The sequence below is a fragment of the Lipotes vexillifer genome, unplaced genomic scaffold (assembly GCF_000442215.2).
Source record: "Lipotes vexillifer unplaced genomic scaffold, Lipotes_vexillifer_v1.1 scaffold1115, whole genome shotgun sequence".
NCBI classification, from domain to species: Eukaryota; Metazoa; Chordata; class Mammalia; order Artiodactyla; family Lipotidae; genus Lipotes; species Lipotes vexillifer.
In genome coordinates, this window is record NW_006792080.1 from 2,081,543 (window position 1) to 2,103,024 (window position 21,482).

The following is a 21,482-nucleotide window of genomic DNA, read 5'->3' on the forward strand; positions in this document are numbered from 1 at the left end:
ACGCTCTTCTGTGGCACCTACAGTGCCTGGGTCCGTGCAGGTGGGGGTGGGCGGGGAGAGGGGCGGAGTCCCTGCCCTCAGTGGTCCTCTGGGTGGAGACACGGGACCATCAGGCAGGGAGAGCAGAGACAGCCCTCATTCTTCAGGGCCGTGCCCGCTGGACGCAGGGCTGGACCTCCCCCAGGCAAGGAGGGCGCTGGGTCTGTAGGGCGGGGCGGGCGGCCTGAAGGAGGCAGGACCTGGGGTTGAGCGGCATGAAAGAGGCCTGGGCGGAAGAAGAGAGGCGGCAGGTGTTTGAGGACAGACGGGGGCAGCAGGGCCAGGGTAGCGGGCTCGCAGAGCAGACCAGAGAACGGGTGAGCCGGCCCTGACCTGGCACCCTGCTCTGGGCTGGGCCTTGGTGTGCTGTTCTGGGCAACTCTCATCCCTGGGCTCTGAGGTTGCTGCTTCTCAGAGGACGAAAAGATTATGTCACAGAGGTGTTGGGGGCAGGACGGTGATCCGGACCCGGGTCCACGCCCTGCCCAGCCCGACCTCCCTACGGCCCACGCGCTGTTTCACAGGCCCCACTGAGCTTCATACTACAGGTGGTGGGAGCATGTGTTAGGCTGACCCGGATGGAATTGCTGACTTTTCCTGCTTTTGACCTGCAAAAGGCCACTCGAGAGTGGTTCAGGCTAAGAGGACACGTCTGTGTAATGTTTCTTGATTGACTGACTGCAAACCCTCACTGCAGTAGTTTGTGAAAGGCTTTGTTGGAATAGTCTGGCCTTAGAAATCTGACAGCTCTTGGCCCTGGGACTGGACCACAGGGCCCAGTGGTTTAATGAGGGTTTCCCATAAGAACGAGATCCCTGGGGCTGGCTCTGGGGAGGAGATGCAGTGACCTGGGGGCAGGTGGAGGTCACCTGTGGCCCTCCCTGGGTAGGCTGAGTGCTATGGCCCCCCTGACTTGCAGCTCCAGCCCCAGAGTCACAGAGAGGACCCTGTAACCTGATAAGTATGTGTCTCTTTCCACCCACCCCCAGGCCATCAGCGCTTGCTGTCATGGCCATTTTCTGGAAAACAGCTCTGACCGTGCTCCAAAGTCTTCTGTGTCTTCCCATGGCCGAGCAGAGAAGTCCAGATCCCCCCATATTCCAGCCGCTCCCCAAGCTAGTTTCCATAAGTGATGAAGCTAAGATCGGAGGAGGAGGGGATATATTTTGTTCAAGAGGGTCCCACAGGTGGCGAGAAGTCCCCCTGCCCACCTCGACTTCTGCGCGCCAGTCCCCACTCTACTCTGGCTGCCAGAGGGAGCAGAGGTCAGCTCTGACCCCATCCATCTTCCCTGCGAAATGCTTCAGTGGCTCTCTGTGGCCAAGAGAAAGAACGCCAGTGTCCTTAACACAACCTCGAGGGTCCTTCACGGTCTGACCCGGCCCAGCCCTCCAGCTCATGGCTGCTGATGCCGCCTGGGCATGGCAGAGCCAGACCCACTGACCCTCCGGCGCGTTGCCCTCTAAGGTCCTTGCACGTGATGACCACGGCCAGCACCTTACTGTGTGCCAGACGCTGCTCTGAGTGTTTTTTTTTCCCTTATATATACAGATTTAATTTTTTTAACTTGATGTATAGCTCAATTACGTTATGTTAGTTTCAAGTGTACCGCAAAGTGATTCAGTTATACTTGTGTGTGTGTGTATGTACACACACACACACACATATTCTTTTTCAGATTCTTTTCCTGCATAGGTCATTACAAGATACTGAGTAGAGTTCCCTGTGCTCTGCAGTAGGTCCTTGTTGCTTACCTATTTATTTTATAGATAGTATGTACGCCCTGAGTGTTTTAATGAAAAAAGTCATCTATTCCTCCCAGCAGCCCTAAGAAAAACTTATTCTCATTCCTACCATTTCACAGATGAGAAAACTGATGTCCAGAGCTGGGGAAACTTGCTGAGACCACGCAGAGCCCTCGAGCTGCAGTGTGTACCCATCCCGAGCTAGTCCTGCCTGGAAAACCCTGCTGGTCCTTCAACCACCCACCTGCCGGGTCCCCGACACAAATGTCGCTTCCTTTCAGAACTTGCCTCCCTACCTGGATGCCCTGAGCTCCCACGGTCTCCAGCGGCTTTTGTGCTGTGTTTCCCCCATCAGAAGGCGTTTCCTGGAGGGCAGCCAGCACAGGACAGAGTGGCCCGTCCAGGTTTGTTGAACGATGAATGCGGGAACGGATGAATGACACCATTGGCAGCAGTTCAGGTGACTAGCGGGAGGGCAGGTCAGGCGAGGACAAGCCCAGCGCCCCGGGGTGGGGGGGCGGTGGGGATTCCAGCTCCTCCCGTCCCTCTGTTCTTGGATTGTTCCAGAAAGACAGGAGAGCGCTAGCTTTGCAGCCACAGACCGGGGGCGAGTCCCAGCCCCGTCACTGCCGAGTCCCACGGACGGGGGCTGACAGAGGGGTGGACCCTCCAGGTGAGAGGGTGAGGAAGACCTTCCCAAACCGCAGGCATTTGGGGTCACTAGCCCTATTGTTGACTTATACAGATTTCCTTTCATAGGAAACATTATCACCAAGAGTAAAAAGCCACTGTCTCTTGCCATAAATAGAAGGTAACCAGAAAAACAAAGACAACAAAACAGCCGGTTCTAGCTAGATCCTGTTTTCAGGCTGTTCTTTCTTTGTTAAAAAGAGAAGTTGGCTAAGGGGAGTTAGAGATTCACCAGGTCAGTCCAGGACCTGAGACAACCAGGACTGCAAAGGCCGGCAGAGGCGCTCGCCGGCCTGTGACCCCACGTCCACCCCCTGCCCACCTCGGGCCACTCTCCTCTGGGGGCATGGAGGGGCTGGGGGAACTTCTGGGACCTGCAGAGACGCCTGTCACCCCACAGGCACAGCGGAACACCTCCCTCTCAGCTGCAGGCCCTCCTGGCGAGAGGCGGGCCCGCGGCAGCTCACGGTCCCCTCACTCCCCGACAGACCACGTCCTTGTGCCAGCAGGGCGTTCCCTCCAGCTGCGCACGTCTGCGTGCCGCCCTGAGCCCCGAGTGAGCCTCGCTCTGACCCCTTCTTGCTGGAGCCCGGCGGCCAACACGATCTGACAAGGGCCAGATGTTCCCCTCTACTCCTTCCAGCCCTGGCAGCTCACGCCCAGCTCCGGGCCTCCGACGGACAGAGCCTCCCTTGGTTCATGCGATGCAAAGGGGGGTTCTCGGGAGCTGCCTAATCTGGGTTCCACCCCGCAGGACCGTAGCTGTGCGGTGTGACGCTCCGCAACTGCCCCTGCCCCCCGGCCTCCATCTCAATCCTCTGTTCATTCACCAGTAAACACTGATGGGCCCTGGGGTCCCATTAAGATGAAAAGCAATAACGGTACTTTTAAACACGGGGAGCTCCTGCCTCCGTTTAGTATTCAAGGGGATTTTAGGTGGCACTCGGATGAAGAGGTGTGTGTGTGTGTGTGTGTGTGTGTGTGTGTGTGTGTGTGTGTGTGTGTTTTAAACAGTTAAGTATTTAGTATAATGTGTACTAAAGACAATTAATGAACCATTTTAGTTTTATGTTTATGACAGTGATAAAACTTCCTTTTAAATTAAGTAAAAAGAGTGAGATGATTTAAGGAAAAATAGTAACTAAAGGATAACAATACGGGTGCTCTGCAGGTATGGTTAAAGATGACACAGCTCCTGGGAGAGTGTCTGAAATTTGGCAAATGCTTGGACAGCAGCACATCATAAGCTGTGGGCACTGTCGGAGCCAAGCTCTTGCCCTGTCCCTCAGCCACTCGTTCTATCCCCCGCACAGCAGAGAACCCCACCACTAACATACTGACACCCTCTTTCTATAACGGATATTTTGGAACATTCCTGTGCTATCCCTAAATGAGCTGATAGACCCTGTCTTTACATATACTTTGAAGAAATTTAATGTGATGCCTTGTGATTTAAAGGAGAAAGGAATTTTATAACACACATTTCAATAAGTAAATGCTCAGATATAAAGAAAATTTCAGATGCTTAAAACTATTTATAATGGCTAAGTTTGAATTTGAGAGAGGTAAGGTAATGTTCAGTGGAATGTTGTTGACACTCTTTCCCTATAGTTGACATTTTGAAATAAGGACTAGGAGAAGATATTCAGATAGATGGATGGAGGGACAGATGGACAGACAGATAGACAGATACGCAGACTCCCTGGGACGCAGAGTAATGAATGCCAGTGGACACAGGAACTCCTTACCAGCTGGTAAAGCTTCACAAATGTTGCTGTCATCTGTGATGTGGTTATGCAATGATGAGCCACCCTTGGAAAATTCCAAAGAAATCAAAGTATAACCTTCCCTCAACTCACACAGCGTTGCATTCTTGCAAAATTCTTTGCATATTAAACCTGTGCAAAAAAACTGTGTTTGTATGGAAAGCAGACTTAGGACCTAGGCTCGGATAACTGCAGTGAAAGCAAGTTTTTCGCAGAACGAACACACAGCAGGGCATTTGGAAGTCATGTGGGGTACAAGGCGATCCTGGTGGGTTGTACAGGGCCTACCTGGAGGCCTGTATCCCTGGAATCCGCCCCCAAGTGCTGGCAGCACCGTCCTCCTAGTCACTGAAACCAACAGTCCCTCCCCACAAATGTCCAGAATGTCTCTGGGGGAGATATTGCTCCCATGGAGACACCTTGTCCTCACCACATTCACAGGCTGCAGGGATTAGCGTGTGGGATCTCTGGGGTCATTCCTAGAAATTCTGCCCACCCGCACAGTAGCCATGGTGCTGCCACAGCAGGACAGACACTTCATTGGAAAGGAAGGAGAAGTGAGTTGTTCGAGGCTGTACCCAAGCCAGTGGTTCATGGTTGCAACAACAGAAACCATCACTGAAGCAGGAAAGGAATTGGTGGGCAGGACCCTCAGGAGCTAACAGAGTCGATGGGCAGCTTGGAGGGCCAGGCTTGGGCAGAAAGCAAGGGAGGGCAGACCCAGCCGGTGCAGGAGCAGAATTTCCAGGAATGACCCCCAAGATACCACACCCTAATTCCTGCAGCCTGTGAATGTGGTGAGGTATCACTGCTGGGATGGTGTTATGTTATATGGGACAGCTGACCTTAAGCTGTGTCACCTCGTCATACCTGTCCCTTTAAAAGCAGAGAACTTTCTTGGCTGGTGCAGAAGAGGAAGTTAGGGAAATGTGAAGTGTGAGAAGGACTTGGGTCGTTGCTGGTTGGAGGATGAACAGGGACACAGGAGATGGCATGTAGAGAGCGATCCCTGCTGACAGTCAGCAAGGGATGGGGATCTCAGTCCCACAACCACAAGGATCTGAATTCTGTCAACCCCTGGGTGAGCTTGGAAACAGATTCTTCCCCTCAGCCCAAGGTCAAGAGCACCTTAATTTCAGCCTTGTGGGAGCCTAGGCAGAGAACCCGGGCGAGCCTGCCTGGACTTCTGGCCTGCAGAATGTGAGATCATAAGTGGATGTTGTTTTGAGTGCCTACGTTTGTGGTAATTTGTTATGGTTGCTAGGAACCAAATACAACAACCCAAACAATCACACCCCATCTGTCTTGTTGGCACAATCTCAATTATTCTGTCAGGCACTGAGTGGCCAAGTGCTTCCAGACAGGAGATCTGATTGGTTTAAGCTGATCATGACTATTCCTTCCTTTTGCCAAGGATTGGTTTAGGAACAGGCATGTGATGTGATCCTGGCCAATGAGAGATGAGGGGAGGTCTTCCAGGAGGGTCTCTGGGAACAGAGAAGTTGAAGAAGGAAGTTATTTTTCTGTCTCTGGATGTGGCAGTGATGCCTGGGCCATGGCAGCTATCTTGTGACCATGAGGGGCCTTTGCTGATAGGCCAAGATGACAGGCTAAGAGTCGAAAGATGGAGAATTGGGTCCTTGCAAACATCACTGAGCTGCTGTCCCCTGGACTTCTCATGCAGGATTATCAATGTCCCTGTGGTTTAATCCATTGTGAGTTGAGTTTTCTGTTACTTGCAGCCTAAAGCACTGTCACTGATAAACCCTTCACAGCACTGCTTGGGGGTTAAATGAGGTTGTGTATGTGAAGTCGTTGGTGCAGTGCATCATAACCACAGGTGCACAGAAACACTGGCTTCTGTTCCCTCCTGCCTCAACCCCTGGTTGAGTCAGGGTTCAACCAGAGAAGTGGGGCCAGTAGGGGATGCCCATCTACATCCACGTCTATAGCTACAGTGCTGTCTCAAGAGCTTTGTAACCAGGAAGTGGCCTCTGTGCTTGGGGGGCCAGCTCAGTGAGTCTGAAATCCAGAGGCAGGGGAGCGCACAGGCGGACTAGACCCTTGGGCACAGCAGAAACTGTGTCCACAGGCGGAACCTCTTGGTTTCAGTGAAGCCCTCAGCCTTGCTTTAAGGTCTGGCAAGTGATTAAATGGGGCTCACCCAGATTAACCAGGATCATCTCCCTTACTCAGAGTCAACTGGTTAAAGACTTTAATTCATAAGTAAAATGCCTCAAGGCAACCGTAGGTTAGTGCTTGAACGACTTGGGCTGGAACCAAGTAACTCAGCAAGGTGACCCAGCCAGAGACCATCACACCGCTGCATTCAGCTTTTTCTGAAATGGATAGAAGACATTACTCTCGTTTGCTTCCCTCTCTGCATCCAACCCTCTGACACCCAGTAGCCCCCGAGCTTTGGGAAGCTGCAGGGCAGACAGGACATGCGGGGCCTGGCCAGGGCTGGCCAGGAGTGGGGTCGCCAGGCAGCCAGAGGTCCCGGAGGCTCGCACACCGGCCGCCTTTGCTGTGTGGCGTTTCCTGAGTGAAGGCTCGCAGGAAACAGAGACGGGTGTGTGGAGACGAAAGAACAAGAGTAGGAAGACCTTGAGGGGGGCCTTAGAGGAAGAGCCGAAAATAAATCCTGAAGAGGGAGGCAAGTGTGCAGACGGGCCTCGGGGCCTGGGAAGCCTTTCTGACTGTTCCTCGTTTCTGGTCCCTACCTGAATGCGGGGTACCTCTTCCGCTGGGGGGTGGGTGCAAGGGGGTGTCTGAGCAGGCCCCCCACAGTCCGAGCTGCTAATCTGGCTCTGCAGTTCATCCCGCAGATGAATTGTGTGCTGGAGACACCGTACTTAACAGAACGGCTCAACCTCCTGGAGTCTCCCTTCCCCTGGGCGACATGGACCCCGGTGAAGGCACAACAAAAATAAATGGAGGATGGAAAGGCCAGGGGCTGTGAGAGATGACAGGGGAGCAGGCTGGCCGGGCCGCGGCCTCTGAAGATGTCATGGGATGTAGCCAAGACAGCTGGGTGGAGGCAAATTAGTCAGGAGCTGCCTGGGAGCAGTCGGGGAACCCTGTGCCTGAAGTGGACCAGGGAGGCATTTGGGGTTCAAGGAGCAGAGAGGTTAACATGGCTGGAGGGGTGCACAGCGGGCAGAGTGGAGGAAGCTGGGGCCAGAGTGGGGGCCCCATCTCCCAGGGCCACGGTCATGGCAAGGAGGCCCTCAGCCCAGGTATCTCAGGATGTGACTGTATTACTGTATTTGGAGACAGGGCCTTTAAAGAGGTGATTAAGTAAAAATGAGGTCCTAGGGTGGCCCTCATCCAATGTGACTGGTCTCCTTGTAACAAGAGGAGGTTAGGACACAGACATGCACGGAGGAATGACTGTGTGAGGACGCAGGGAAGAGACGGCCGTCTCCAGGCCAAGGAGAGAGGCCTCAGGGGAAACCACTGCTGCCCACACCTTGATCTTGGACTTCCGCCCTCCAGAACTGCGAGACGGTGCCCATCTGTGGTTGATGCCGCCCAGACCGTGGTATTTGTCACGCAGCCCGAGCTGACTAATACACTGCCACTAACACACTGTAGCAAAGCAGCCACCTCCACCGCGCCCTCCCCTTATTCATCCTGTGTACTGTCACCTATTGGTCAGCGGTCTCCCCCCAGGACGTCAGCCCCATAAGGGCAGGGACTTTGCCTCGTTCATGGCTGATTCCCTTGGACCCAGGGCAGCACGGCACTCTGGGCATGTGACAAAATGTGGTTGGATAAAGAACAGTCAGTGGTTAATTCTGACAGAAAATCGTGAAGAGACCCCACGGAGAACCTCTGTCCCCTCCCCGCCTCAGGGTCTCTGATGTCGGTGGATCCAGCCTTCTCTAAGTCACCTCTGGCCTCTCAGGAGGATTCAGGGCAGGTGATGGGAGCCTCAAGCGTTTCCCACGGTCCAGTGCACCTGCCCGGTCAGGAGGAAACACCTGCCTTTCTGGGCCAGGCGCTCTGCTCAGCAATGGCCGCAGGGGCAGAAAGGAGGGGCATTGGGCACCATTGCTGCCCACAGGAGCTCCCAGTCGAGAGGGACTGCTGTTCTTTGCAGAAGCCACCTCCCCTTCAATCCATCCGTGAGACCCAGGTCCGGTGAACCAGAGTGGCAGTGATTGGTCCAGAGTAGTCACATGACACCCCACCAACTTAGCCAGTCAGCATATTCCAGCATCCCTGGTACCACTGATTGGTTCAGGGATGGGCGTGACCCATGTCAGGATAATCAAGAGTTAATCTAAGGATTTCCTTGGAACTTCTGGGAGGGAAGTGCTCATTCTATTGGGTTACCCCAGTAGAAGGACTGGTGCTAATCCTGGGCTCAGAGGCCCAAGCATCCACTATTTCATCTTCCCTTTGCTTGGTGCCACACTGCAGCCTTCACTCGTCTTGGATTCTCACTTCTAAGAGGAAGGTCACGAGGTGGAGTTTGTTGGCTTTGTCCCATGGCATCCTCCTCCTGTCTCCTGATAACAGCACCCACTTTGCTTTCAGGAACTGTCCCGCCCCCTACCTAGCATCCACCTCTCCCAGGCCACAGGGTTGAGTGTGCGTCCTAGTTCTGACTGGCTGGCGTATCCTAGCGCCCTGGCCACGGTGATGGCCTAGACGTGGCCTGTCACCCAGGCTGGGCTGGGCAGCATTCTTCCCTGAGACTTTATCTGCAGGTGCTGGAAAGCAGTATGCAGGTCACTGAATTTGAAAAGTTATGGATCTGGGGTCACTGCAGCCTGTCCCCTCGCGTGTGGAGCCGGAGTGCGTGAAACCAAGCAGGGACAAGCAGAGATTCGGGATGGATGGACAGTGCTGGTGGCACGGGATTTAAAGTCTGCTCCCTGCAGGTAAGCGCCGATTGATGACAATGAAATTGGTGGACTACTTACTATGCGCCGGGCACAAGTCGAAGTGCTTTTTACACGTCATCTCATTTAAGTCTTGCCTATGACGTAGGCGCTAAAATTAACCTCATTTTCCAGATGAGCAAACGGAGGCGAAAACAGGTAGAGTCAGAGCCTCTCAAGAAGTGTCAAGGCACCAGAGAAGATGGATAAAGCAGGCAGTGGCCAAAGGCGACTGACTGGTCTGGCACTTCAGGCCACCCCGGGTCCTGTGCGGCTGCCCCTGACCTGGGAAACCGATATCGTGGTCCTCTTGTCACCTGTCTGTGTGCCTGAGGCCACCCACCTGGCTTGGAACTGGGAAAGCAGGGCTCGCAAACGTAGGGTCTCAGAGCATCCCCAACTAACCTCGAAGGCACAGAGCCGAGGCCTGTTCGACTCTTGGGCCCTTGAGGACTGAGTCCAGCCTGGGCTATGCCCTGACTGCCTTGGCCAGATCACCTCAGGGAGGGACTCTATCCATCCAACAACTCAACAGGTGGTCCCCGGCTCCTCCCCCCTCACTGCCTGCACTCATTCCCCGGCGCCGCTGCCCTCTGGGGCCCCGCCCTGGCTGTTGGGCTCACACGGACGCTCACTTGTGGTTTCTGTGCAGGCCTTGCTTTTCTGGATAGAAACGAACAGATGTCCCGTGCTTTCTGCCTTTAATAGCGTTGTGGAGGCCACGTATCTGAGGCACATCGCAAAGACTCATCACAGAGCCCGCCCCGGGCTTTTGGTCAGGAGCAGACCATGAAACCCAAACCCCAGTGTGTTCCAAGCACTGTTAGGTGAGTTCCTGTAACTTTCGGCTGAAGGGCATCCCTAACTGATGAACCCACCGCTAGAGATGTCTTCCCAGCTGCCCCTGGAAGGTCATCTTTATGCAGGTGTGGTGTGACCGCCCACGTGCCATACTGGCCGTAGTGGGTAACCTGTGGCTAGTGGAGCTAGAGGTGTCGGGGATGCAGTGAGAAATTGTAGGTGGGACTTGAGTTCAGGTCCAGGCGGTGTGGCTTCTTAGCAAACTCTGGCTGCAATTTCAGGGTGATGCAGCAGGGGGATAAAAGGTCCGGTAATCCCCCATCGAAGGCTTCCTGTGTCCCGGCCGGACCCTGAGGACTCAGGAGGAACCACAGTCACCTGACACCCCCCTCCTCAGCCTGTACGCAGTGGGATCCTTTGCTGAACTGGGCTCCTGGGGGTCCGTGACTGTGAACGTGACCAGGTAAGATTCTCGAGGCACGGTGCTCACTCCCACTGACCCCTGAGGTCCTGGCTCACCATCCAGCCCGCAGCGCATAACGTGCCCACGACACACTGGAGTGCTCTGTTGACACTAGGGTGAAAGCCACTCGTGTTTGCTCTCCCCAGCCCAGCACGAGGTGAGGACACCAAGGCTGGCTCTGGGTGACCCCTTGCTGGCTCCTCCACCCAGAGGTAGGTCCCCCTTGTCAACCTGGCTGCTGCCTGTGGCTCTAATGCCTGTTTCACCCTGCAAATCCTAAGGTGCTGTCCTTGAGGAAGGCTCTGCCCTAGAATGGAGAATGGCAGGTTGAGGCTCTGCCCAGCTCCAGGTAAGGCCTCCAGGTGTGGGGCTGGTGGTCCATCCCTTCTCAGGCGCTGGACCCAGAAATGGTCTCCTCACCTGCCTCCTTGCCTCTCCCCTCCCCTCCTGCCCATTTGTCCTTCACAGGCAGCCTGAAGGGTTGCTCTGAAGCTCAAAGTGATCACTTCACTTCTGTTTCAAGCCCTTCTCTGTCTCCCTCGTTCTCTGGGGTGAAAGCCTCGTGCCTCAGCCTGGTGCTCAGGGCCCTTCGCCATCCTCGCCTGCCCTTCCAGCTTCCTTTCCTGCCACTTTCCACCTCAAACCCGCCAGCCACAATACATCTCCCTGTTCCCAAGAGGCACCAAGGCCTTCACACCTCCAAGCCTTTGCACTCACGGCAACCCGAACTGGCGATACCTCAGAAGACTCCTACTCATCCTTCAACACCCAGCTCAGATGACGGCATTCCCCCGAGAGATGCCCTAGCCATCGTCACTTATGCTGGGGTCAGGGTCCTGTGCTTGCCCACACTCTGCAATTCCGGTGGGACCCTGACACTCAGCTGACACTGTCCACTCCTTGTGGCGGTCTCCACACACACAGGGTTCTCTGGGGCCAGACTCTGTTCATATCAGCAACACCAATGACCACTACCATTACTGTTTATGGGGGGTACTGGGATAAATAAAATAATAATCTCCAGCATTCGTCGAGAGTTTTCTCAAGGCTAAGCATTATTCTAGGTGCTTTGTACATATTAGCACTTTATCTTCAAATTCCCTATGAGGTGAATATAATAATCATTATTATTCTTGTCACCCTCATTTTACAGATGAGGAAAAGGAGGCTCACAGAAGCAAGAATGACACGGGCTCCCCTGGTGGCGCAGTGGTTAAGAATCCACCTGCCACCGCAGGGGACACGGGTTCGAGCCCTGATCCGGGAAGATCCCACATGCCGCGGAGCAGCTAAGCCCATGCGCCACAACTACTGAGCCCACGTGCCACAGCTACTGAAGCCCGCGTGCCTAGAGCCCGTGCTTGGCAACAAGAAGAGCCACCACAATGAGAAGCCCGCGCACCGCAACAAAGAGTAGCCCCCGCTCGCCGCAACTAGAGAAAGCCCGCACGCAGCAACGAAGACCCAACGCAGCCAGAAACAATAAATAAATAAATAAATGTATTAAAAAAAAAAAAAATGACTGAGGCAGGTCAGAGCCCAGAGCTGCCCCCTCAGCCTGCACCTCCCTGCCCCCACGTCACTGAACACACACGTCCAGGGCAACAGGGCCCCACCCCACTTCACAGATGAGGTAACTGAGGCACAGGGGGAGGGGCCAGCTCAAGGTCCCACCGTAAAGATCTGGAAAAGCTGGGATTCAAGCCCAGGTTGGGCTGGGCCTCCCGAGCTTGGCCTTCCACCCACCGAGCCCCCCTCTGCATCTCAACGGGCCCCGGGTGGGCGGGGGGGCCTGCAGCAGGTGCTGGGCCAGCAGTGTCCCTTTGTGAGCCCGGGGTATTGTCCCCTGGACAAAGGCCTCAATTCCCACTAGCGGCCACCCACACGCTCACTTCTAAGGATAATGGAATCCGCAGCCAGCCGCCCCCCAGCTCCAGATGGCGCCCCCCGCCCGCCCGTCTGCTCCCCTCCTGACCCACTGACTCTGCGCACCACCCCGCCCCCGCACATCAGGCCGGGCTGCTGCACTGGGGCGGAAGAAAGGAGGTGGCCCTCCAAGGCCTCATCTTTGTGTCCTCAGCATGGTGGCCGGCCCAGTGAGCTGCCCTACGCCTCCCTCCCCACCATCCATCCCAGCCTTTTCATCCTTCCCAGACAACTGACACGAGGCCACAGAGGCGGCCCCTCCTCCGGCTCCAGCTGAGCTAGCTGTTCTGTCTTCTAGCGAGCTTTGCCCAGCAGTGCTGGCCCCAGGCAGCTGCCCCGGTGCCTTAAAGGCCCAGCTTCTCCTCCGGGGCGCAGAGCAAGGGGTGGCAGAGGGCAGAGGAATGGCTGAGACACGGGGCTTCAAGAGAATCTAGTCGCCGGGTGGAGGATGGTTCCCCTCGAAGCAGGATCAGGCCATTGGACCACTCAGGGCTCGCCTGGTGCTGGACTCCTGCACGCCCATGCCCTTTCTGCCAAGACGTTTCTGAGGCTGCATCCATCCATATGCTTGTTGCTCCATTCACTTGTTCACTCACCATCTCACTGGGAGCCCTGGGCCTGGTGCTGGGCCAAACAACGTCAGGACGTCATGCTTCCCTAGGAGGGCTCACGGGCTGGGCCAGGAGGCTAGTGATACGGACCCTTTTGGCCCATCCTCCCAGCAGGTTCTGAAGCACTGAGGCAAGGTTGGTGACGGTGCAGAGTGCCCCCAACTACCCCAAAGCGTTCAGCAGCCTGGGAGAGCTGACTCTGAGACAAGCCTGTCCTGCGTTTAAGCAGGCTTCCTTCCGGGGCCTCCACTCAGAGATTCTCCAGTTGCCACAGGTGGGCTGTTCCCGAGACAAGAAAGGGGATTTGGGCTGTGAGTTCCCGAGAGGAGCAAAGGCAGGGGTGTGTGCCTTTGAATACGTGCTCCCGTGATTCTCCTGGGAGGATCTCAGTCTCAGAGTTCGACAGGGTTGGCTGTGGGTCTGTATATGTTTGGTGGGTAAATGACTAAAGTTTGGTCAATCAGAGCATCCAATCATCCTAGCCCCCTGGTGGGTTCTGGGATGAACATGTTTCCAGGTTTGTCCATTGAGGCTCAGCCTGGCACTCCAGTGGGATAGCTCGGACAAGAGATGACCTTTCGAGATGTAAGTGCCCCAGAGGCTACCAGGGGAGAGAACTTGCCTGAGAGTGAAGCAGAGCTTCCATATCCTGGTGACATTGTTTGAGTACCTGGATCCAGCCATGCCTGAAGCTGGACATGCTTAAACTTTACTGAGAGCCAGCTTTTTTGAGCAAGTCAGTTTGAGTCAGGCTTTCTGGCACTCATCTAAGAGACCTGGGTGATAGGAAGAAAGAGAAAACAGAGGAGAGAAAGGTGGAGAGGGTTTGGGTGCAGTTTGGGAGAAGTGACAGGGAAACACTCTAGATGGATGGGGGCAGAGGTTAAATGACACTTTATAAATCGTGACGTCAAATATTCCGTATGAAACTATTTGCATCATTGCAACGTAATCCGTGTCTTCCCCTCTGGATCACCTGTCAGGGTTACTGTGCTCACAAATGTGCTGGGAGGAGGGACTCTCTTGTGCGATTTGGAGGAGTTGAGTCTCCCATCTGGGACGAGGTGGACCCAGGACACCAGCCGTGGGAAGCAGAAGCTGATGGGGTTGTGGTGGACCGGATAATCCTCCACAGACTGGGCTGGCTGGGTGAGCCCAGGGTCTTTGCCCAGCTCCAGGAGGCTGCAGGTCACGTTGACATGTGGAACGCTTGTATCTGATCCAGGACTCCCATGGTTCTGAAAGCAGCAGTTGCTCTCTTGGGGCCCATCTGCACAAAGCATGTTTGTGTCCCAACATGTGTGTTCATGGCCTGTTCCACTCGGGCCCAGGAGACCCTCAGAGGGCATTGGGCATGCCTGTACGAGTTCTGTGTACCCAGGTATCCGCACAGGGCTTTGTCCATAGAAGGTGCTTAGAAAACGTGGAACGAATACATGAGCGTTTCCAATGGCTTAAATATTTACTGTCTGTTCTCTTAGGTTCCTGGTCAGGATGGCGGATTGAGGTGCTATGGGAAGCTCTCTTTCTATCTACAAACACACAGGAGTGTTGGATAGAATATAACCATTTAAAATAATCCAGAGTCAAGGTCAAAAACAAAAAGGTAAGATGCCCAGCTTGTGTGGGAACAGGAGATGGAGCTGAATTGCCCCTGAGGGGTCAGGACTTGGGTTCTGAGGCCCAAGTGGGGAAGGGGCAGGAGACCCTGCATGCCGAGTGAAGACAGGGAGGCCGCTGCATGAAGCCCGGGGCCATCCGGGGCCGTCTCATCCACAGACAGAGGCGAGGAAAACCCTGCTGACTGACCTTGGGATGTTATCCCAAGGTGTGGAGCTCAACTTCTCCCCGCCTGTGTAGTGAGAAACTCTGAGCTAGGAAACGCATTTAGAAACCAGCCCAGAATCAGGCCCTGGCTGAGGCAGAGGGCGAGCTCCATGACCCTGGAGATCAGGGGGACCCTCCGGGATCCTGGCTTCTGCTAAAGCTAGGCTCATGGGCAGCAACCACAGAGCACACTGGGAACTCATCATCACGATGGGAAGAGCTGGGCAAGCTCGGGGTTACAGCAACCCCAAAGAGACGGGACAGAAGGAGGTTTACCTGACAAACAGGGGAAGGACTGGGTAGAACCCACAGCAAAGGACTGAGTGGGAGGGAAAAGAAGGTTCAGGTTTGAGAAAGAACTAAAGAGAAGTCTGAGCAATGAGGAAGAGAGTTGCTGAGATGGCCCTTGAGGAGGTGGCAGAGAAGGGGAAGGAGGTTCGATTTGGAGTTGGGAAGCTCAGCTGAGTTCTGGGTCCATCAAGCTTGGGTACGTGACTAGTGTTCTCAACTGTTCTATCCCCTCCCCTCTCCTTTCTCCAAAGAGGGAGAGCTTTGGGGGCAAATCAGCCCACAAACCTGCAAGCTCTGACTACAGAAAACGGGGAGAGGAGGTTTGCTTCTGGGGCTGGGTGAGGTTCAGGGACGGGGAAGCAAGTGACAACCATCCCCTAATCACCGTGTGAAGGCCACTCTCTGGTCCTTGGTTTCCTCATTCTCTGGGCATCTCTGGAGCCTCTGCAATATCTGCTCCCTTTTTCCTTCCTAAGAGAGCCTTAGGTTTGTTTGGGGCATCAGTATCACCAGACGCTCTTGCAGGTAGGGGCAGCCACGTGACGCAGTTCTGGCCAAGTTGATGGAGGTATAAGTTCTGGCGGGAGAAGGTGGGGGAGCCTCTCCCTGAATACAAAGGCAAAGCTCACTAGAAGAAAATCCTTCCCACCCCCGATGTCACTGGTCCTTCTTATACCTGGACAGCAGACATGAGGCCTGGAGGTGCAGCAGCCGTCTTGTAACCGTGAGTCAGCAACAAAAAAGGTAAAGTGGAAAGACAGAACACAGGCTGTGGGGGCAGACAGACCTTCCTTTTCCACTTTCTGGCTGTGTGACCTTGGGTACGTCACTTAACTTCTCGGAGCCTCACTTCCCACAACCTGTAAGATGGGGATAAAACCTCTCCCTTGAACAGTCCTTGTGAGGATTAAATACTGCGTTGAGTATGGATCCACTTTTTCTCCTGTAAAGAGCTATCCCAATGTTTGGAGTTATTTTTACAATCATGCTGTGACAATTACTTTAGAGCAAAAGAAAGAAGAGACCCTTTATTTCTCCTCTTGGAGAAAGTTCCAAGGCGGGATACGGGCCTCGAGCCAACGGGCCCTGCTCTTTGGCCGATCAGCTATGCAAACAGGAAGTGACTATCCAAACATTTGGAGCTGCAGAAGGCTAGCCCAGAGCCGGCCTCCTGTCTCCACCGTGGTGCCTCCTCGTCTCCCCGCTGGGAGCACCTCAAAAGTCAAGGACATGGCCCCCCCGATGAGGAACTAGGTTCAAAGGCACCCCTTCTGGCTGCCCTGCCCACCAGTCTGGGCCAGACCGCCTGCCCTTCGGGCTGAAGTCGGACGGCAGCCTCTTGCCCGGCTCCACTGTCTTCTGCCCTTCCCCTCTCCTTCCATCTCTTTGTCACAACTGTAGCCAGGGTGATGTTTTTGCAGTGCAAGTCTGTTCCTGTCGCCCCCTTGCTAGAACTTTCCCATGGCTTCATGCTCTCTCTCGAGGGAAAGGCTGAAGACCTTGTCACAGCCATTGGGGTTGGCCTGGCCTCGGCCTGCCTCTCCAGCTCTACCCCTCCAGCTGCTGTTTTAGCTGCTGGACCGGGCCAAGGCCCCTCCTGCCTCTGAGCTTGGCCCACACTGTTCCCGTTTTCTAGCACGCTCTCCCCGCTCCCCCGCCCTGGCCCATCTCGCCAGGTAACGTCCCACCCTCAGCACTCCACTCCCGGGTCGGGCGTGCAGGCGCTGGCTGAGCCTGCAGCAGGCACGACGAGGGCCCTGCTCTCCCTGACAGCAGGCAGCCAGCTGTTGCCACACATACGCTCACGTGGGGACCTCACACGCTCACAAGTGCTGCTCAGGGTGAGGACTGCGGAATGTCTTGTTCAGAATGACACCCCCTGTGGCTGGCATAGTCCCTGTGCCGAGCTGGTGCTCAGTAAATGTGGAAGGCAGGCAGGCCGGGTGCCTTGTGGTTTGAAAGGGAGGGAGCTCTGTTTACCGAGCACCTAAGTGAGCCAGGCAGGGCCTCACTGCCTCTTCACAGCCTCCCTGGCAGGCAGGGGCCCCAAGCTCTGTTCCGTCCAAGAGGAAACAGGGACTCCGAGGGGGGCCGTGACTTGCCCAAAGTCACACATCTGTCAGAGGCCCTGCCAGGATTTGAACCTTGGTCCCGAGCCCAGCTTCCTACCCTGGTGGAGCTAGCACAAGGGATCACTGCGCATCTGTTTCCTCACCTGGAGAATGGGGACATAACGGTACCTACCTCACAGGTCCGGTGGCTGTGAGGACTCAGTGAGGTTAAGTGCTTAGTCAGGTTAAGTGCTTAGCTCAGAGCCTGGCACACCTTAGGTGCTCGGTAAGTGTTAGCTGTTATCATCTTTGTTATTGCACGCATCAAAGAACAAATAAGAACAAATATATCCTATTGCCCCCAGCGAATAGGCAAATGGAGGGGCTTTATGGGTGAACAGGCCCACGGATGGATGGGTGGGTGAATACCTGAAGACGTGAACAACACGGGGACGAGTTGAGGGGAGGAAAGCGCACCTGAGGTTCAGGAGAACGGGAGCTGATCTGGGGCACCCGGGCCGCCGGCTCACCTGTAGCGCCGCAGCTCGCCCTCCAGCCGCCGCGCCCAGCGCTGCAGGCCGGGCACCTGCCGCGCCAGCGCCTCGAGCTCGCGCACGCGCGCCAGGCTGCGCAGCACTGCCTGCCGGGCCTCCTCCGCGCGCCGCCGCACCTCGGCCGGGCCCCGGCGCAGGCGCCCCGCGCGGGCCTCGGCTGCCGACAGCGCGCCCCGCGCCTGCCGCAGCTCCCGCGCCGCCGCCGCCTCGGGCCCGCCGAGCGCCGCCTCCCGGGCGCCCGCCTGGCTCTTCCAGAGGCCGACCTGCCGGAACAGGGCAGCAGGGCAGGCGGTGAGCGCCTCGCGCCAGACCCCACCCGGCCCAGGGCGCGTGAGCAAAGCAGCCCGGCACGTTTCTCGCGCTCGTGCTCGCCGCCCTGGGCCCATCTGAACTCATTTAACCCTCGCCCTAACTCTACCGAGGCGGGAGCTCATGTCACTCCTTCTTAATGGATGCGGGCCACTGAGGCACAAAGCCCATATTCTGTTGTTTGCACAGTTCCAGTGAGTCCCAAACGCCTGCACTCTTCTCTGCCCACCTCCGGCCCTCAGGGCACGCCGCTCCCCCGTGCCCCTCCACGCCCTAGACTGGGGAGCCCTCTATGGGCGTCCCCGGCCCTCCTCGCTGTCTGCTGCTAGGCAGCCGCCTCCTTGAGGGTGCGGTTTTCTTCTGTCGTGTTCACTGCTGGGCGTCCGGCGCCTAAAACAGGCCTGGCACACAGTAGGTGCTCAGCAAATACTTGGGGGACTAATGATCCTGGACGATCTTACTCCACATAATGGCAGTACTTTCCCGCCCCGGACTTGGCTTCTCCGATGCCCGCTGGCCGTGGCCCCTGAAATCCGCGCCTTGCACCCCTGCGCACTCCCTGGCCTCTCTCTACCCCTCAGGGCTGTGACCCCGGGCTGTGTGGGGCGCGGGCAGGGCTACTAGAACGTCAGCTCCCTCCTGGCCTGTGGTCCCTTGGGTCAGAGGCCGTCTGGTCCTCGTCTGACCCCCACCCCCGCATGGCCTTGGACACACGGCTGGGCACGGCGCTCAGGTGCTTGTTGACTGAATTGCAGGTGCCTGGGCTGGGTCCATGCCTCTCTCAGTGCCTGGCCCCCGCAGCGCTGAGTGGCCAGACCTGCCTGGTCGACAGCGACACTATCTAGCATTGGGACACCAGGCCTGGCCCTGAGGGAGGCCCTCCAATGTTCGTTGAGTGACTGCGCCGAGCCGCCTGTGTACCTCGATAGCTCCTTAAGGGTGCGGACCGGCCTTCCTCACAACTTATCTCCTAGGCCTCCTGGAATCCTGGCACCGCGGAGAGCTCCGGAGGCGTATGTGTGTGAGACTGACCAGGTTTCCTGCGAGGGTCCACGGCTGGGTCAGAGAGGCAGGATGAGATGGGCTGTGTGTGTGTGGTGGCGGAATGGTTTTCTCGGAGGGACTGGAGTTTTGGGGGGCTGGAATGTGTGATGTGACTAGGGGAGGGGACTAGAGTGTGTTGGAGTGGAATGGGGTGGCTAGGGACAGGATGCAAGTAGGCTGAAGTGGGGAGGGCTGCCCTTCACACACCCCCGGCCCCCCCCCCCCACCAAATATCTCTAAGACCAATGTCAGAGAGCATACTCCTGATGTTTTCTTCTAGGAGTTTTATGCTTTTATTCCGTCATCACCCTCCGCCCCGGGACCAGGTGCACCTGCAGTGCTAGGCAGCGCGCGTCACTGCTCTGCAGCGCGGCCCGCAGGTCCTCCACCAGCTCGCGCAGGCTGCTGTTTTCTTCCTCCAAGCGCGCCAGGCGTTCGCTGTCCGGGCCGCCGTCGGGGCCGGGCGTACGGGGCGCTCGGCGGCGGCGGCGCGGACGGCGCAGGCGGATCTGCGTCTCCATGTGCTCGCTGAGAGCGCCGCGGGGCAGACGGGGCCCGGCGCGGGTGCCGAAGTAGCCGCAGAGGCGCGCGTGGAACTGGCGGAAGGTGAGCTCAGGCGGCTCGGTGCGCAGTGCCAGGCGCGCCTCCTCCTCCGCATCCGCGTCCCCATCGGTGGCCAGCCCAGCGATCACATCCCCGGAGTTCGTGTCTCCCGCGGCTGTATGCCCGGCAGCCTCCCAGGTGGCGGCAGCCTCCTCGGCGCGCAGCCCCAGCACCGCGCAGAGCGCGCGGAAGTCGGCGCGGGGCAGGCGGCCGGCGCCTCGGCAGTCCAGGTGGTGGAAGACCTCCTGCAGATACTGGTCCAGGCCCGTGGCCAGCACCACGATCTCGTTCTCCACGCCTCGGGTCCAGCCCGTAGTGGTGCGCCAGGGCGCTCAGCAGCCACTGCGTGCGCCGCGCTGGTCGCTGGTACGGGTCGCCCGCCGCTCCTTCCACGCCGGTCCCCGTGCCCGGGCCGCTGGGCTCCATCGCCGCCAAGCGCCGCTCCTCGGGTGCCTCCGCCCCGCCACTTCCAGGGGCGGCCCCAGAGTTTCTTGAAAGGAGGGGCTTAGCGGTGGCGGTCTGGTTGGAGCGGCGCCGAGGGCTGCGCTGGCCTGGCAGGGCGTCTGTGTTTACCCGGGTTGGCTTTGAGGGGGCTTGGTTAGCGGACCCATGAGCCCCGAGACCCCCGCGGGGCCACCACTGCCTGGTCTCCCTCCTGATCTCGCTTCTCTCGGTGACCCCTGCACTATTCCTCCCTCATCACTCCCGGGGCGTCCCTGGCATCCCCTCTTTACCTGCCATTCGCGGGTCTGTCTGCTTTCAACTCCCCCACTCTCCACCCAGCTGCGTTGTGCAGAGAGTGTGCCCCGAGACGGGGACAAGGGGTGGGCTCGGGATAGGAAGCTGGGGAGGGGCTGGAGGGTGGCCCCCCTGGTCCGGTGGCCCCCTGGTCTGGTCCGCGCCCACGCGTCACTCCACCCCTCCTCGCCAGAAAACCTTTCAAGGGTAGCCCCGCAAGCTAGCTGGGGCTGTACTCTACTCCCGTAAGTACGGAGAAGCCCCCCTCCCCTTAAATTCGGCGACTGGGCTCCTAAACCCGCTTCTCCCTCCACCAGGGCTGGTGCAAAGGGCCTCACGTGGTAACTAGAGCAGAGGAAAACCCAGCTCCGAGAAGTCAGGGGATGCGTTAGGGCCATCCCGCTGGATAGAAACCGATCTGAGCCAGACCCTTGCTCTCTAAGCTCTGTGTGTGTTGAAGCCGGGAGGGCAGGGGGTGTAGGAAAGCTGTGGCCTTCCGTCTTCTCACCTGTTTGTGCCTGGGGAGTGGATTGGCCCTGTGACCGGAATTCCATCTCTGAGCTGGGGTTAGGCTACCAGGTAGCTAGGCAGTTTGGCCAACATTTCCCCTGGTGCCTTAGAACACCTTTCTGGAAGATGAAAGAAAAATCAGCCTCTCAGGTGAATGTAAGGCTGCTTTTCCTTTTTTTTTTTTTTTTTTTTACAAGAGAGGTGTAGAGATGTCCTAACCTGATACCTGCACTGGGAACCCTCATCCAGCCTCGCAGGAGCAAGAGGCAGATTTCTTCAACTTCCCTTGGCTATACGATGGGCAGAATCTGGCCTGTGTACAGCTCTAGGAATTTAAACGTTAAATCCTGGAATCTGAAAAAGCACTAAAATTCTATCTCCTCTGCTGCAGTACCCCAGAATAAGCACTTTGTCCATTTGGCAAATTTCTACTCATTCTTGAAGACTTTGCCCACCACACACCTCTGCCAGGAAGGAGTTAGATGCTTCTCCCCAACCATTTTGGATGTGCATTTAAAAAGAAAATTATTAAAGTGGTAGCAATTTGACAAAAAATATTTACATCAACTCCAATTCTTGGCTTCTGCCTTAGAAAAAACACATGTACAGGATGTTCATTGCA

General features: G+C 56.6%; 1 protein-coding gene across 1 annotated transcript in view; it reads right to left on the reverse strand.

The window, feature by feature from the left end:
- The window catches only part of EFCC1 (EF-hand and coiled-coil domain containing 1), a 35,798-nt gene that overhangs the window by 13,011 nt on the left and 1,305 nt on the right, over window positions 1-21,482 (reverse strand). Inside the window, 3 exon segments of the mRNA XM_007465300.1 lie at window positions 17,633-17,919; window positions 19,342-19,914; window positions 19,916-20,175. Coding sequence (XP_007465362.1) covers window positions 17,633-17,919; window positions 19,342-19,914; window positions 19,916-20,175 — 1,120 coding nt within the window.